The sequence below is a fragment of the Alosa sapidissima genome, chromosome 23 (genome assembly GCF_018492685.1).
Source record: "Alosa sapidissima isolate fAloSap1 chromosome 23, fAloSap1.pri, whole genome shotgun sequence".
NCBI classification, from domain to species: Eukaryota; Metazoa; Chordata; class Actinopteri; order Clupeiformes; family Clupeidae; genus Alosa; species Alosa sapidissima.
This window is the reverse complement of record NC_055979.1, coordinates 20,429,968-20,446,197: the sequence shown is the minus strand read 5'-3', so window position 1 is coordinate 20,446,197 and position 16,230 is coordinate 20,429,968. Positions and strand designations below refer to the sequence as shown.

General features: G+C 41.4%; 2 protein-coding genes across 3 annotated transcripts; one reads left to right on the top strand and one right to left on the bottom strand.

Moving 5' to 3' along the window:
- The first annotated feature begins 895 nt into the window (after positions 1 to 895).
- On the top strand, positions 896 to 4,942 carry kcnv2a (potassium channel, subfamily V, member 2a). The gene is made up of 2 exons (XM_042080604.1): positions 896 to 2,224; positions 4,195 to 4,942. Exons 1-2 carry the CDS (start codon positions 908 to 910, stop codon positions 4,531 to 4,533), a joined length of 1,656 nt encoding a protein of 551 aa, XP_041936538.1. The 5' UTR covers positions 896 to 907; the 3' UTR covers positions 4,534 to 4,942.
- A 948-nt stretch (positions 4,943 to 5,890) lies between these two features.
- pum3 (pumilio RNA-binding family member 3) lies at positions 5,891 to 16,230 on the bottom strand. 2 transcript variants are annotated; one of them, XM_042080600.1, is made up of 18 exons: positions 16,130 to 16,230; positions 15,552 to 15,637; positions 15,092 to 15,397; positions 14,424 to 14,562; positions 14,132 to 14,207; positions 13,797 to 13,890; positions 13,515 to 13,581; positions 13,169 to 13,343; positions 12,310 to 12,413; positions 12,102 to 12,180; positions 11,904 to 12,002; positions 11,732 to 11,785; positions 10,907 to 10,987; positions 10,345 to 10,487; positions 9,678 to 9,900; positions 9,354 to 9,441; positions 7,668 to 7,758; positions 5,891 to 6,359 (listed from the first exon to the last, which is right to left on the bottom strand). In XM_042080600.1, the coding sequence occupies exons 2-18, from the start codon at positions 15,628 to 15,630 to the stop codon at positions 6,233 to 6,235; spliced, it is 2,025 nt and encodes a 674-aa protein (XP_041936534.1). In that variant the 5' UTR covers positions 15,631 to 15,637; positions 16,130 to 16,230; the 3' UTR covers positions 5,891 to 6,232. The 2 variants fall into 2 exon arrangements, with proteins under 2 accessions (XP_041936534.1, XP_041936535.1); XM_042080601.1 differs by lacking the exon at positions 16,130 to 16,230 and adding an exon at positions 16,071 to 16,100.

The following is a 16,230-nucleotide window of genomic DNA, read 5'->3' as shown; positions in this document are numbered from 1 at the left end:
GAACATGAAGTAGCATTTTAAATGTGAGCACTGTTATTTTTTTCTGTTTGGAATGTTTGCAATAAGCAATGGAGTATGGTTCATGTGTTCACAGGCATTACAAAGCAGTGCAAATAAGACCTTGAGGGCTTTGGCCACCTGACCTATGACATCACAAACTCATAATCTGAGCCTTGTAATCTGCATGCCCCAAGAAGCCTGGGCATAATTCCCAAGGGCAAAAGATACTGAATTGTGATAAATCTCTTTCCATCGCTGATTGATTTGTGCTTTCTTTTTGTGACAAATACTAGAATTCCCTGAAACACCATAGGCTCCAGTCATACGTAGTCTACATGCAGCAGTGGATAGAGTCAGATGTTCAATATTTCATTTGATTAAGTGTGAATAATTGTAAGTGACCATCCTTACATAACATAAGTGCCACTGTGTTTTGAGAAGGGCATAATGGACTAATTCTCAAATCAATTCTCAAATTCACCTCACTGGTCAATGTTTTATTGAGTGTGTGCTATGCACTTTCCATATGCCATATACAACACATAATTCCTAAGTGATAAATTACTTTGTGTGGGTCAATAATGTTTATCAAGTGTAATGTTTAACTGTGGGCCTATGTTGTGTTACTCCCTATGTTGTGTGACCCCCTATGGATTTCCTCACGATAGGTGAATGAGAGAGGTTGGGCGGAGACAGAGTGAGTTGATCAGAGGAAGAGGATAATGGTATTTAAACCTTTAAGCACCCAGATCCTCTCAGTCAGCATATTAGACACCCGCAGCCTGCTCCTGTACATGTTCTATGTGTGTGCCTGTGTGTGTGTGTGTGCTAGAGAGCATTGTTACACTGAGGGATGCCTCCAGACATACAGTAACTTACCAGTCCCATTGGTCACAGGTCCGGCAGGATGCAGAAGCTCAAGAATAGGAGGCAAAGCCTCTTTCCAAACTACAAGGTGGGATGTCCAACCCCAGCAGTGAAAGACCCAGGGGAGGACATCGACCTGCCATTCGCCCAACACAGCTGGGTAAAGCCATGGAACTCCATGACGGAGCTAAGCAAAGATATCTACGATATCTATGCTGAATATGAGGATGAAGATGATGACAAGATAATGGCTATGACTCCGATGAGGCTAGCCTCTCCAGCCAAGAACTACATGCTCAACATCAATGTAGGAGGCAAGGTGTACCAGATCTCCTACCGGGCAGCAGCGAAGTACCCCAAGACAAGGATAGGTCGTCTCGCAACGTACACCGACCACAACAGGAAGCTGGACCTATGCGATGACTACATTGTCCAAAACAATGAGTTTTTCTTTGACAGGGATCCAGACATTTTCCACAACATTTTCAATTTCTACCGGACGGGCGTGCTCTGGATCAAGGACGAGTTGTGCCCGCGCAACTTCCTGGAGGAGATTAACTACTGGGGCGTCCGAATCAAGAACACACACAGATGCTGCCGCATCTCCTTCGAGGAACGTCAGGACGAGCTGAACGACCAGCTGAAGATCCAGAGGGAACTCGAAGCCGAGGTGGAGACGGAGGAGCATGAGGAGCTGTTCGAGGAGATGGCCTTTGGAGAAACACGGCGGATGATCTGGAACATGATGGAGATGCCCTTCTCCTCAGTCACAGCCAAGCTCATGGCCGTGGCCTCCAGCTTCTTTGTGCTCGTGTCCCTGGTGGCTATGACTCTCAGCACGGTGGAGGAGATGCAGTACACCACGCCCTCGGGTCAGCTGAGTGGTCACTCGCACGCGGAGTACGTGGAGACCACCTGCATCGCCTTCTTCACCATGGAGTACCTCCTGCGTCTGATCTCCACACCCGACCTGAAGCGCTTCGGCCGGAGCATGCTCAACCAGGTCGACCTCATCGCCATCCTGCCGCTGTACCTGCAGATGTTCCTCGAGTACCTCGAGAAGGATGACCGTGCACACCACGGCGACATCGAGACGGTCAACCGCGTGGGCAAGCTCGGCCAGGTGCTGCGCATCATGAGGCTCATGCGCATCTTCAGGATCCTCAAGCTGGCGCGCCACTCCACGGGACTGCGGGCGTTCGGCTTCACGCTGCGCCAATGCTACCAGCAGGTGGGCTGCCTCTTCCTCTTTATCGCCATGGGCATCTTCACCTTCTCCGCCATGGTGTACACGGTGGAGCACGATGTCCATAAGACCAACTTCACCAGTATACCACATGCCTGGTGGTGGGCTGCTGTAAGTACCTTAACACATGCCTACACCTACCTTCATACATCAGCGCGACTGATACACTTTTACAGATACAGTTGTTGTTGTTCAATTCTGTATGTAGACCAACATTATAGGGCAGTTGACAGTATTACCGTAAGCATAGGGGTCTTAGTCTCAGGGAGTATATGGTTCACAGGCTAACATAAACAAAATATATATTTTTGTGAGTAGGCTATATTCTAACCTACTCACTTCCACAACTAATATCATCAACATTTTTTTTTGTCGTGCACTGCATATCTGATTTGTAAAAAATACAATTTAATACTACAGGGGTGCGTTTCCCAAAACCATAGTTGCTAACTAAGTTAAAGTTAGCAACTTTGTTGGTTGCAATGCAATTACTCATTGCCACCCAATTACCCATTGCCACAAGTTAGCAACTATGGTTTTGGGAAACGCACCAGTTGATTTTAACAAATAACTACAGTTTTCTGATGCGCAACATTATTATTCAAAAACATATTTGTGGCAAATTATGTATTGTTTTAAAGAAGAATAGTTGCACACCAATGCCAGAAAGTTTGATTTATTATAACTGATTAATTTCATATTGAATCAACAAATGATTTATATTTGATTAATTTGTTAAATAAATAACTTTCTTAGTATAATATTTTATTTCCTTTGGCAGTTATCATTTTAGCTATGTTTCTGTTATCTGTAGAATTAGCATTAGTACAATAAGTCTACAATTCTACATGGAACAGTAGCTCATAAGTGTCTGCCCTTTGGAGCTTATGGGACTTAAGATAATCTTTGTCTGACACAGATAACTTCAAAAATCCTTGAATGCAGCATTTCCAAATATGTGAGGATAACTACTCATTGCATTCTATATGAGAAGTTGAATAGCTTTTTAGTCTTTAGAAGTTTAATAGTTTTTTTTTTTAAATGGCAAAATTCAGTCATTTGATCAAAATGATACCCAATCCTACAGAGTTTCCCTTATCCTTGGTGGTCAGGATGCTGAAGCACAAATCAACTGGCCAGGGGCCAGAGCAGGATTGTGTCTCTGGGCTGCACTCTGTAATGCTATTAAACACTTCCTTTGAGCAAGTCTCAGTGTAACAGCATTGATAGGCCCTGCCACTCATGCTTGTCCCTTACAAAAGTAATCCATATTCCAAGGCTGTCCATGAAGTTGTGCTCCTGTTAAACTGTAGGTTAAAACCAATCCACTGCATGTCACAGAAATGTAGGGGAAATCCAAAATGCTACTATGCCATGACATTTTCTTTAAGTGAGCAAGCAGGCCAGTCACGCCTACAAGTAACCAAATATACATTAAATACAGTCTTAATGAAAAAGGTCCTTTGACTTTTAAAAGATGTTCAATACAGTATGTGTGTATCAAATTTTAGCATTGGATAATCTGGTTGGTAGGTGATTCAGTTTTCGTAATTGGCCTGCCTTCATATTAGCCTACTGACAATTAATATACAGTAATATTTGATCACTCCAGAGTTAAGAATTCTCCCATTTAAATGTATGCTGCCAACCAATTTGTCCTTAACAGTAAAGGCCCATTCACACCAAGAACGATAACGATAACTATAACCATAACGATAAAAGCGTTCACACTGAACAACGATAAACAAAGTCTCTCATTGTGTTAATAAATGTGAGGGCTAAAATTCGATGGGTTCTGATTGGCTATTAGCATTTTATCGTTGTGAAAATCGCTCTGAAAGTGATCCCCGAACGATATTTATTTATAGTTATCGTTATCGTTATTGGTGTGAATGGGCCAACAGTGGTGAGCGAGAATTCGATGTGTTGAGGTCAGGGACAGGTCAAGGCTATCGATGTTTGTGCAGTTAAGAACCCAATGGAAATTAATTCTGTGTTGTGCTCTCTCCTAGCATATTCTCTTAAAAATATGTTGCAGACAAACGCTTACATTTTCTAATGGGTCCATGATTTTCTTTTAGGTAAGCATCTCTACCGTGGGCTACGGAGATATGTACCCAGAGACTCACCTGGGCCGGCTCTTCGCCTTCGCCTGCATTTCCTTTGGGATCATTCTGAACGGCATGCCTATCTCTATTCTCTACAACAAATTTTCAGACTATTATAGCAAACTGAAATCCCACGAGTTCACCTCCACTCAGAAGGTCCGTGGCAAGCTCCGCTTTGTCAAGAGAGCTATTAAAAAGATCGCAGACGGCTCCATAGAAGCTAGACGGGTGCAGGAACCTTGGCCGCCAAATTATGCTACGTTCAACGACGAGCCGGGAGCTGAGAATTGCCATCACAGAATTCCCGGTTGATTGAGGCATTATGTATTGCACTTACTGAAAGCCAATTCCATTCCTAGGACCGTTAGAAAGCACTAGCCTATTACATCACATATCTATAGGTTTGAGACGGTCATGGCTAGAGAATTAGTTTGCACCCTATTCACTTCAATCGGGTGACCAGCTATGAATTACTTTATTTTTTATTCACATAATTTGCATGGACAGATTTGTAAACCAGTCATAAATCTATTCACTGAGGCCTGCCTCATTTCTGCAAGATTATCTTTGATGCTGAATAGTGATGGAACTAATCTCTTTGGATCTTAGGCCTATATGGGTCTAATATTCTACACAGTGAAATAAATCTTCTCGGCCTATATGATGTGAACATATGAGGCAAATCTATATGCCTGTTTAAAATAATTTTTATTTTTGCTACTTCAACAAACAATAAAAAAAATACAATGTAAATCCACATATTTATATGGTTGATGTGATGGATCACTATCCAAATTCTAATCCTGTGTCGTGGAAGGAGGGGGTAGCTCAGATTATCAGTTGGAAAGGCAACATTTGGTGGACATAACACAAAAACCTAATACTTCCCTGCTCTGTGGAAATCTGTCAGTCCAGAAGACCTGATCACATAAAGCCGATTTATGAGCAGGCCACAAAAAACATTAATGATTACATTCTGTTTTGATATGCATGCTTTCCGATTGGGTAAAATGTCGAGTCATTCTACAATAGCCATTGCACAATTAGTCTAGCCATCTCGATTGATTTCTTTTTAAAAGTTGATTTTTGATTTAAAAGTATGTTCAGCATCCATGCAGGAATTGATGATCCTTAAAAAAAAAAAAAAAATAATCCGTAAAAACTAGAAGGATGCCAGGGATTGGGAAAGATATGTCAAGAGTAAAAGCAATTACTCACTCCACACTCAGTCAAGCAGATTGTATGAGACTTCTAACAGACAACATGCTCCAGATTTAAATTACAAGGTCATGACAAGGTCATGACTGCATTCACTCCACCCACTATGAAGGTGTAGAGGAATATGAATAAATGTGTATGTAAAACATCAAATTTGTGAGCGCCTAAACATCCAGATATTGAGCCCAGATTTCATACACCATTTCAGCTAACTATGAGGGTGTGGTGACGGATTTGTCCATGTGACTAGTTTTGAAAACCAGTATACAGTGGTATGCGCTGGACTTAAACTGGTCTCTGCGCACACAATGCAAAACATTCTCATTGTAATTATAAGGGGGGGGGGGAGAGGGGGCAAATTTCAGATACATGTTTAAATACTGAAAAACCTAATAGGGATTGTAACCACTTGTAACATGCAAACTTTTAAGAATGGAAGACTGGACCAAAATTGTTATGGATGTATTTTATATTTAAATACATAAAAATCATTATTTCATGGCAACATTTCAAACAAACAAAAAAAATAGTTCAAGAACTGTGTCCATTCAATAGCAGATAACTGTATGTACGACAAGACTGCACACATCAAATGGCAGCAGGGCAGGACCAAAGTGGCAGTGAAGGTCCAAAGAGAGACATCTCTCAGGCAGACACTTGACAAATGCAAACGCCTGCTGTGAACAGCACCCAGGTTTTTCCAGACCTGTTTAGATGTTTTGGAAAAACGAGGCATCCGTCTGTTGGAGCATCCATCACTTACACACGGTAGTGTCTCTCACAACTGCCTCCCTCAGCCAAGCTTCTCCAGTAGCGCCTCAACTCCTTTAGAGTTCTGGATCTCCTTGAGGTCCGGGACGATGGTCTTCAGAGCCTGTTTGACTTCTTCAGCCACTCCCTCATCTGCACTCTGAAGTAGGCTGTAAGTCAAACACAAAACACAATGTTTACGCTGCAATGCATTAGGAAAAAAAGACCATTCAACACTGCATGTAACCATTTAAATTGTGCAGTGTAGAATAATGGGTGTTAAGCCATTCAACAGTGAGATTATCAGTTCAATTTAAAAAACAACAAATACTGGTCTGTCTGTTCTGGAATCACAAACTTCCTGAATTGAAAAATGTTTGAGAAAAGTAAAAAAAAAAAACACGAAAAACAAACACTGCTCAACGTCATGAAGAGGAGGACTAGAGAGGGGAGGAGGGAGAGTCAGAGAGGGGATAGGTGAATAATAGAGGGATGAATAGAGGGGGCGAGGATGAGAGCAGCGAAGAAAAGAAGGGGGGAGTGGAGAAAAGGTAATCCCAGCTCGGGGCGGGCATCTGATTGGCATCCTGAGCCCACGTAATTGTGTGAGTCCTGAGAAGTGGGGCAACTGAGCATGCTCAGACGCTTTTTCTCTCAGCACTGATGGCTGGGAATGAAGCTCTTCAGGATAAAAACATAAAGCCTGGATGATTAATCCATCCTTAGAAACTTAAGTGAACTCTTCTCTTGTTCTTACAATTGAAACTAGGAGCTCCACTTCACTGAAAGACCTCTGTGTGGTTGATGTAGCGTGAATTTATAATGTACTGAAAGTATAATGTACTGTTTCATATCGACTGTGTGCTACGTGTAGTATCTATGTGTAGAGTTATGTTGTTTGTAATAAGCGGGATAAGGTATAGAACGCCCTATTATCCGGTCATTATTGGGAAAATAAGTCCCTTCAGGGCGGAACAAGTCTGGTTCGCCCTGTCGGGACTTATTTTCCCAATAATGACCGCCGTTCTATACATTATCCCTTACGTAGAGTTATGTTGTTTGTGCAGTACTGAACGTGCAGCAGGGGGCCCTTATGGAGTGGTGGAGACATCATCGCCTGAAAAATGGTTAGCACAGGGGTGCGTACAAATCCGCAAACACAGTCGAACATTGGCGAACGTCTGCAGACAGTTTACTGTTTGCCTCGAGTTTTCTGCGACCGTTTGAGGAAGTAGTTCTCTGTGAACATGTTGGGAGTGGAACAGAGAGTTACCGTTGAGATGGAATGTTTACACAAAATAGTTCACATGCATCTGTTTAGATGAACACGTTGCCTCCGTTCAAGGAATTTGAACGCACCTCAGGTTGGAAACCCAAACCCCATGTTGTGAGTCCCTGTCGCTTTGGATAAAAGTGTCTTCTCAATCCCACTCCATTCACTTCATGTGTTTTACTCAGTAGAGTAGATGTGTACTCACCAGCCAAGGACCATGGCTCCACGGTTGACTGCAGTCCAGCCCTTCATCTTCTCTAGCCCCACCTTGTCCAGTAACACCCTGGAGAAACGTTCTGTGGACAGACAGAACAGATAGTCCATTAGATTGACACTGTCTATTCAACACTCACTTACATTCTTAAAACTAATGTGTTAGAAACAACACAAACTGAGTTGTCCCTATCTGGACATAGAGATGTGTTAAAAAAAAACAAACAAAAAAACACACGTTGTGTTATTTTCAACACATTCGTTTTTAAGAGTGTACCAGCCCACTCCCACATCCCTGGGCAAATGTTTTAATGTGTTGGTTAGTTTTACACATGAGAAGTGAGACTTCTTAGGGTGGGGGTAAGAACATTACGGTCAGCCAATCGGAGGCAAAATAGGACAGGTCAAGCCTCCGCCATCCCTTTAAAGTAAAAAAGGGGAATTTTGCCAAAAGATGACAAGTTACCATCCCTGATTTAGGGTCTCAATTCTGCAAGTCATGCAAGATCAAGGCTGTGCCTCTATTAATTAAACATAACACATGGGATGGGGATCAAGACTCCATTAAAAGATAATCAATGGTGTTGAAGTGATGAAATGGAATAAAATTCTGAAATTTCAGCAGGTTTAGAGTTACCAGACACAGCAGTCAGAAGATCAGGGTGATCAGACGTGTAACAATTAGGGCTGCAACAATTCATCGGTGAATCGATTAATGGTCAACTATGAAATTAATCGCCAACTATTTTGGAAATCGGTTAATCAGTTTGGGTCATTATGTTCAGTAAAACGTTCTGATTGCAGATTCTTAAACTTGAATATTTTCTTTTTACAGTTTTACTTACACCTCTATGACGGTAAACTAAATCTATCTCCAACTAATATCTGCGGCTTGTGCACAAAACAAGGCATTAGAAGAAATAATCTCAGGGTTTGGGAAACACTGTTCAAAGGTTTCTTAAAATTGCCCATCATTTTATCAATCAAACAACTAACTGATTATCAACTATGAAAATAATCATCAGTTGCAGTTGCAGCCCTTCTAACAATAAGAAAATAAGACACCGGCCATGATAAATTTGCTTGTTAATGCAAATGGACTTCATGGTTCTTTGAATCATAAAAAATGACTAATGAAAACAGAGCACAGTAGTGTGGAAGGCTGACTGTGTTGCTGTAAAGTAACTCAAATGACGGTGTAGACTTTGGCTGTTTTCTAGAGTTACAGCTCCCTCCAGAGGCCAAATATAGTTATTCATATCGACTTTATCTCTAGTGGTGTTAAACTGGCCCATCTAAATAGCTCCATCTGGCACACAACTATACTGCCTTTATTACCTCATACGTTAAAAACCTAGCACTCAATTCTACAGAGTTCTATTTTGTACACATTACTTGCATGGCACATTGCAAACAAAAACTGGTGAAGCTGAACTAGCTCTGCATCAAAGATGTATAAATAAAGACTTGCCTTGGCCTCCAGTGCTACATTTAATATTCAAAATGCATTTGCACAGGCCATCTAATGAAAGATCCAAAAGGTATTCACACTTCATTGTAATTTCGGCAATTTTCATGCGCAACAAGTTGGCAACATCTACCTATGTGAACACATTTCCTTTGATAAATAACCAGTTTGCCTGCAGCTACAGCCTGCAAGTGGTCCCCCAGCCCTCACCTTCTCTGCCTGATTCCTTCATCTTGGAGTCCTGTTCAATGAGCCACTTCAGCACCAGATGACCCGCGGGGTGTTCCACCATGTGCAGCTGCAACAGAGGACATCAGGATGCAATCACACAATATATTGCAGGCCTCGAAGCCATTTAATTATGCAGTCACATCCACAAGGACCAGCTACGAGCAGCTGTCTAATGCCCCAGTAAAAACAGACACTAATAAGTATTAAACGCTCTCGTCTTCACAGACTACGTGACGTAGAATGGGGAATAAACAACAGAGGCAGGGAAAGAGAGCTTAGTGGAGACATATTGAGTGGTCACACCTGTCCGTCCACACCACCAGGAACAAACTCGTCAGCTGCTAGATCGGCCACTGCCTCCATGGCGGGTCGAAGGTCGCCGAGCGCTGCACCCAGGATGTCGCTCACGGCGACGCAGGAGGCCTTGTCTGTGGCCATGGTGCGTGCGTTTTCCGTCAGGTGTGTGAGCAGCGTTGGGGAGATGGCCTCCAGCAGCTCACGCCGCCTCACCGCCGTGTCCTTCTTACTGCAGGAGCACAGAGCACATGAACATCATTCAAAACATTATTACATTATATTCATTCAATTATGATATTATTACATTATATTCATTAAATTGTGATATTATTACATTACATTCATTAAATTATTATATTATTACATTATATTCATTAGATTATTACCTTACTATATTATATTGATTAGACTATTATTACTTTACCATATTAGATCTAGATTATTATTACCTTACTTCACAATATTCATTAGATTATTACAGCATGACATTATATTGATATTAATACAAACTAGCCTGACAGTTCTTGGAATTAACTATTTGGAGTGACGGTCTAAATAATAACCCCCACCACCCACATTAAAAGCACGACATGTATGTGCCATGAAACTTTTTGTCCATCCTGTTTGTAATAACAACGCTGAACGTTTTATTCAGCGGCACGCAGTTCCAGACCTGTGTGCGTTGCCGTCTCCTTTCTCCAGCAGCTGGATGATCTCGGGCAGCAGATGAGCTGGGTCCCGAGGACTGAGCAGATACAGCAACACCTTCCTGCCATGTTTGTTACTGATGACGTCAGTGAGGGAAGAGATGATCTCCTGCAGGTCAGAGGGTAAAGCTGGGTTAAAGCTGGAATATGCATGCTATCATACTGTAGAAGAACAGAGTGCACTCTGTCACAAACACTAAAGGCCCCTTCACACGAAGTCTGAATTTTCGGACATAATGTTTGCATATCATGATGGTAAATAAATACGTGTCCTTATTAGTCTTTGTACAACGAGGACGAAATTCATTGCGATGACAAATGAATTTCAGAATGTCATCCTTGGTGTGTAAGGACTAATATGAACACATGAATTTAATTACAAACGTGATTTCGTGCAAATATGTTGTCCAAACATTTAGACTTCTGTGAAAGGAACCTTAATTTCAACTCCTGATCACAAATATGCAATTACTTCAGTGAAACAGGTAACAGTAGTCAAACATTTGGTCAAACTTGGGAATGACTCACTGATATGATAAGTTGCTTGACTAATTTGGTGTCATCAATACAGTCGAAGGCAGCCAAGAGTGCCAGGTGTGCATACTCGCCCTGGAGAGAGAAAAAGAACACACATATATGCATCAGGGTTTCCGTTGTCCGGTAATTACCAGACATTGGCCGAAAATGTTTTTTAAATGTCAAAATTAAATCTCTCCGGTCAAATTGCTCGATTGAAATTGGCTAATAATCCCGTCCCCTAACGCAATCTGAATTTCTGGCACAATTAAACGGTATCATTGAACTGCGGCCGAAAGAAAAAGAAACTAAACATTTCCCAGAATAGGAAACATTTCTTAATTTATTGTTATCAAATAAAGAGGCATAGCATTAGGGGGTAGTGGTGTGAGCGCTCATTCTTGTGTGTGCACATCTGTGTAAGTAAACAGTCACCAATGGAGATAATGTGGGTAGCAGCAACAAACAACGTAGCCTTTTTAAAACAACGAACGAAGCGGACTCTTGCTGTCCATGAAAATATACTGGCTAGATCTTGTTAGGCATGTTTAAGTTAGGCTAATGAACATGTTGCATTCTATACAACCTGAGTATGTCATTCTTTAAGCTACATAGCCTGTCTCCAGTTTTCCTCAATTTGACTAATTAAGAAGTGATAATAGGATATTTGACCAGCATATCATCAAAATGTCCAGAAAACAAAACCTCTGCCGGTCACTTTGACCGGCACCATTTTTGTCTAGCGGAAACTCTGATATGCATCACATTATAAAATCGCACAAAATCTCTGCTTTCTATGAGCTGAGACTTAAAACAATCTAAGACCACTTAACTTACCATGGCAAATTTGTCTATGTAGGTCTTCATGGTTTTGACGATGACTTTCCTGTCCTGAAAAAGCAAGCACAGCACAGTGAATGTTCATTTGAAAGAATAGATACAACAGATTTACATGACGGACAAACACGGATGGATGGATGCTTGACCGCATGTGACCATTCGGCCTCACCTTGGGTGTTCCGTGCCACAGGCAGTGCATGGCAACCCGCGCCCCATCGTGTGTGTGGGCGAAGTACACGACCGACTCCCTGATGGACTCGATCATCTCCTACACAAGGGACTCAGTTAGGAGATGCACAGTAACCTACGGCCCCATTAAACAGCAGTGGAAAGTAGTGACAGTGTTAAAGCAGAGTGTGATGCTTACCGTTCTTTGTTTGGCTGGGGCATGGAGAAAGAAATCCAGGAACACTTTATGAACCAGGGAATGTTTGACAACCGCTTCTCTGTTTCACACAGAAAGAGAATTCCAGTGTTCAGTGAATTCCAGAAAGAAATTGTAGGAGTATTGTAGGAATAAAAAAAATTAACAATATTATTTGTATAAATAGAGACATTTTAAATGTTGTACTCACTTTTGTGACATAGGTGTGAGAATCTGTTTCATCTCTTCCATGATGCCATCTAACTTGCCTGGGTTACTTTCAAGAACCTTGTCTAGTGTGGGACAAACTGTGGACTGCAACACAAAGCACTGTACTTTAATACACTGTCAAAATTATGAGTAACTAGGAGACCAATTTTTTAGGAGGCCTACTAGGCATCCAAATCAATTGTAGACGTGGACATCTCATTATGTGTACATTCTGACTTTAGCGGTTAGAATATAGACATGCAGCTAAGCTTTACCCTTACAGGGAAGCTACACCAGGCGTGTAACTGAAGAATTCAGTTCGCGACGCGTAAAATCCATTTTAGAAGACTGGTCTATTTTTTTCAACGTATGCGCCGCCATCACGTCTGGTGTAGCTACTTCCATTGATTATAGTGTAAGCTAATTGTTGCAGCAGACGCAACGCGAACGGAACACTTCAGTTACGCGCCTAGCATACAGTAGCTTCCCTGTAAGAACGCGCAGCTTCACCACTGAACTCAGAGTACCCATACTGTACACAGAGCCAAATACGGTCAACTGCATACCCTCATACGAGTACAAATGCATTTTTACACAGGTCTGTGTATACCCCCAACAGTTAGCAGTAGCACGCGATTCTTGTATGTTTATGTTTGATCTAAGGCATATACAGTATGTGGGCATAGATTAAATCAAGTACCTTCAAAGCAACCTCTAGGCTACATACCAATAACTGCCCAAGTATGTGGATTGACGATGGCAAACTCGTAATAAAAAAAAAAAAGGAATCTTTTTTTTTTTTTTTTTTTTTTAAAGAAAAAAATGGTTAATTGTTTAAAAAAAAAAAAAACTGTCCATACCTTGAGTACTTGGAATGTGTTTCCATAGAGCTCCTCAGTGAGCATGAGGCGCTGTGAGAGGATGGCCTTGTCGTTGTAGGCGTACTCCACCACCGACGAGGCCTCTGAGTGACGCAGCATCTGCCGCACGTTTCCCTTAAAGGCCACCATCACCTCTCCGACCTGCTGTTTGCTCCTGTGGGAGAAAAGACAGTCAGGCTGTGGCCATTTACTGAACATACAACTATGGCTCAGATCCTCTTAGTTACAAACAATTATTGTCTACAAACTATATGGGAACATCAGATCAGACCAGGGAAAAAAACGTGTGGATATGAAGTGTTTGAGAATCTTCTCATAGACTTACCCATACATTAAAAATTTCTTAACAATATTTCTGGCATATTTAGATTTGCTCAACTCAACAATGTGATCTGAAAAATAGAAGAAAAGACATCATATGATTTTCTGCCTGGGGGCAGCACTACAGATTTGTATGTCTTTAAATCAGCTCTTTTTTAGAACAGGAAACTGATTGTATTCTGATGGGCATTACTAATAATATTAAACAGACAACCCTAACTCCAACATGAAAGACTTCACCAATGGATCAGTTAATCGATGTGACAGCAGAGGGCAGAGTACTCACCTTTGAGTTCATCAAACACTTCTTGTCTCTGCGTTTCACTGCCAAACTGGATAAAACACTGTAGCACACGTGTTGAGTCATGTGCGAAGGCAATCTGGAGAACAGACAAACTCTCATTAGGCACACTAAGTCAACTGAACCCACCAAATGTGACACTGCCTATTATCTAAAGCAATACTTCATACAAAAAACATCAGACTACATTATAATTAAACTGCCAGAGACTAACAAAAGATGTATTGCTCACTCCATTTTGAACTTCAATCAACCAGTCAATATCCTTGCAAATATTGTGGGATCTAAGCACATAATGAGAAAACCAGCAACACACTCACAGATTTTATCTTCCCTTGTACAAGGCCATGCAGCTCTTTCATCAGTTTGGTCCGCTTGTCTTTATCACAGTCTTTCCTGGAAAAGTGATTAGGCAAAATGTTAGGAGAGATTCAACCCAGTCATGGTGAATGGTGAGGTCAATTCAGGACATGAGGTACAGCATAAATAACCATACATCAATCAGGGATAAAGCCTGAAGAACTCAACTAAAATGCTGAACAAATGAATGACACTACATCATGGTGTCCAACACATAGTCCAATGAGTCCAACAAACATATGGCTTACTCACCTCCTAACTGCTTCCCACACCTGCTTTGCTCTGGTAATGATGTGAAATGTTTCTTTCCGTTCATTTTGCTGACGATTCTGCTTTAAATCCTTCTTCTTCTGTTTAAACTCATCCCATTTAGGTTTCTTTGCCTCTGAACCTGAAATTGGTCATTGTCATTAGTCATGGTCATTTTTACTATAAGCTAAACAGGGGGTTATGACCTGTACTCAGTGGTTAAAGTGGGATTTGTCAGGTGGGGGAACCCTCAAATCCAGTGTCAGTGCAACAGGGAAAAATGACTCACCATTGGACAACATATTGAGTATCGTGGTGTAGCAATACTTTTTGGACGAGAATTGCTAGTTCTTGGTCACCTCTGTACACGCGAAAAAATAACTCACCATTTATTTTAACAATATAATCGCGCTATATCGTTAGTATGAAAGAATATATTTATTATTAATTTATCTGAGGTGGCGGAACTGCGTTCCTCCCCGTTCCCCCCCACTTTAACCCCTGCCTGAAAAAATAACTCACCATTTATTTTAACAATATAATCGCGCTATATCGTTAGTATGAAAGAATATATTTATTATTAATTTATCTGAGGTGGCGGAACTGCGTTCCCCCCCACTTTAACCCCTGCCTGTACTATACCCTCACCAAGCACTTCGAGAAATACTCACCATCCTCACCCTCCTTCCCTGGTTGAAACTTCCTCTTCTTGGAAAATTTTCCATCAGTTGGGGTCTTCTTGGAGAACTTTTGTGGGAATTTCTTCCCTGCTCCTTGGAATTTCTTCCCCTCTCCTTGAAACTTCTTCCCTTCACTTTGAAACTTCTTCCCTGCTCCCTGAAACTTCTTCCCTGCACCTTGAAACTTCTTTCCTTCATTGTTGAATTTCTTTCCTGCTGCATCAAACTTCTTGCCCTTGCCAGTGTTGTGTGGCTTGAAAGGATGCTTTCCACCTAAAGCTTTACCTTTAGGTTTACCTATATAAAAAGGACAAAAAAGGAAAACCCTTTCACTAGAAATTGTGAAAGATATGCATTCATTTATCAACTCAAGATAACGAAAACAAAGAGGGGGAAACTCATCACCACTGTCAAAATAAATAAGAAAATTAACACAGAAAATAACCCATACCTGACATAGCACCACCTTCTCCTTTGGATTTTATCCCGTCCTTGGGAGCAAATGACTTCTTTTTTGGCTTTCCGTCCATGGTGACACTGTCACAATAAAACAAAACACATGCCAAAAGCACCAAACTATGAATTCCAAGTCAACGGAAAGGTAGGAACAGCATTCACTTGCTTGCTTGCTAACTTAGCTAACTAGCGAACAAGCTACCTAGATAGCGAAAACTGTAGGATTTACTAGACTTAACACCTGACCAACAGCAATAATTACAAAATGTGTACAGATGACTACAGTATGCGCTGTGTCGATGCCAATATTTTCATTTTCCTGACAAAGCCCCGTGCCGGTAGAGAAGTAAACTAGGCTAATGTTACTGTTAGAGCTTTGGTTAGGTGCTGAATGGCTATCTAGCAGTCTGGGAACTAACATGATCTAATTCCACTAAATCAGGTCACACATCACATTCTACACAATGTATAAATTGAGACTGGTCCAAAGACACGACCAAGCGTTTAATCATACCTGTCATAACATAGACGGTACTATGTTTATTACTAAGTTAAATTCACGCCTTAGCTTACCTTCACGTGTGAGTCGCAGTGTACACACGCTTTAACGCACTTTACGGCAAAGACCGATTAGGCAGGGGAACTGTCGTAAAACTACATGTGTGGACCCGAAC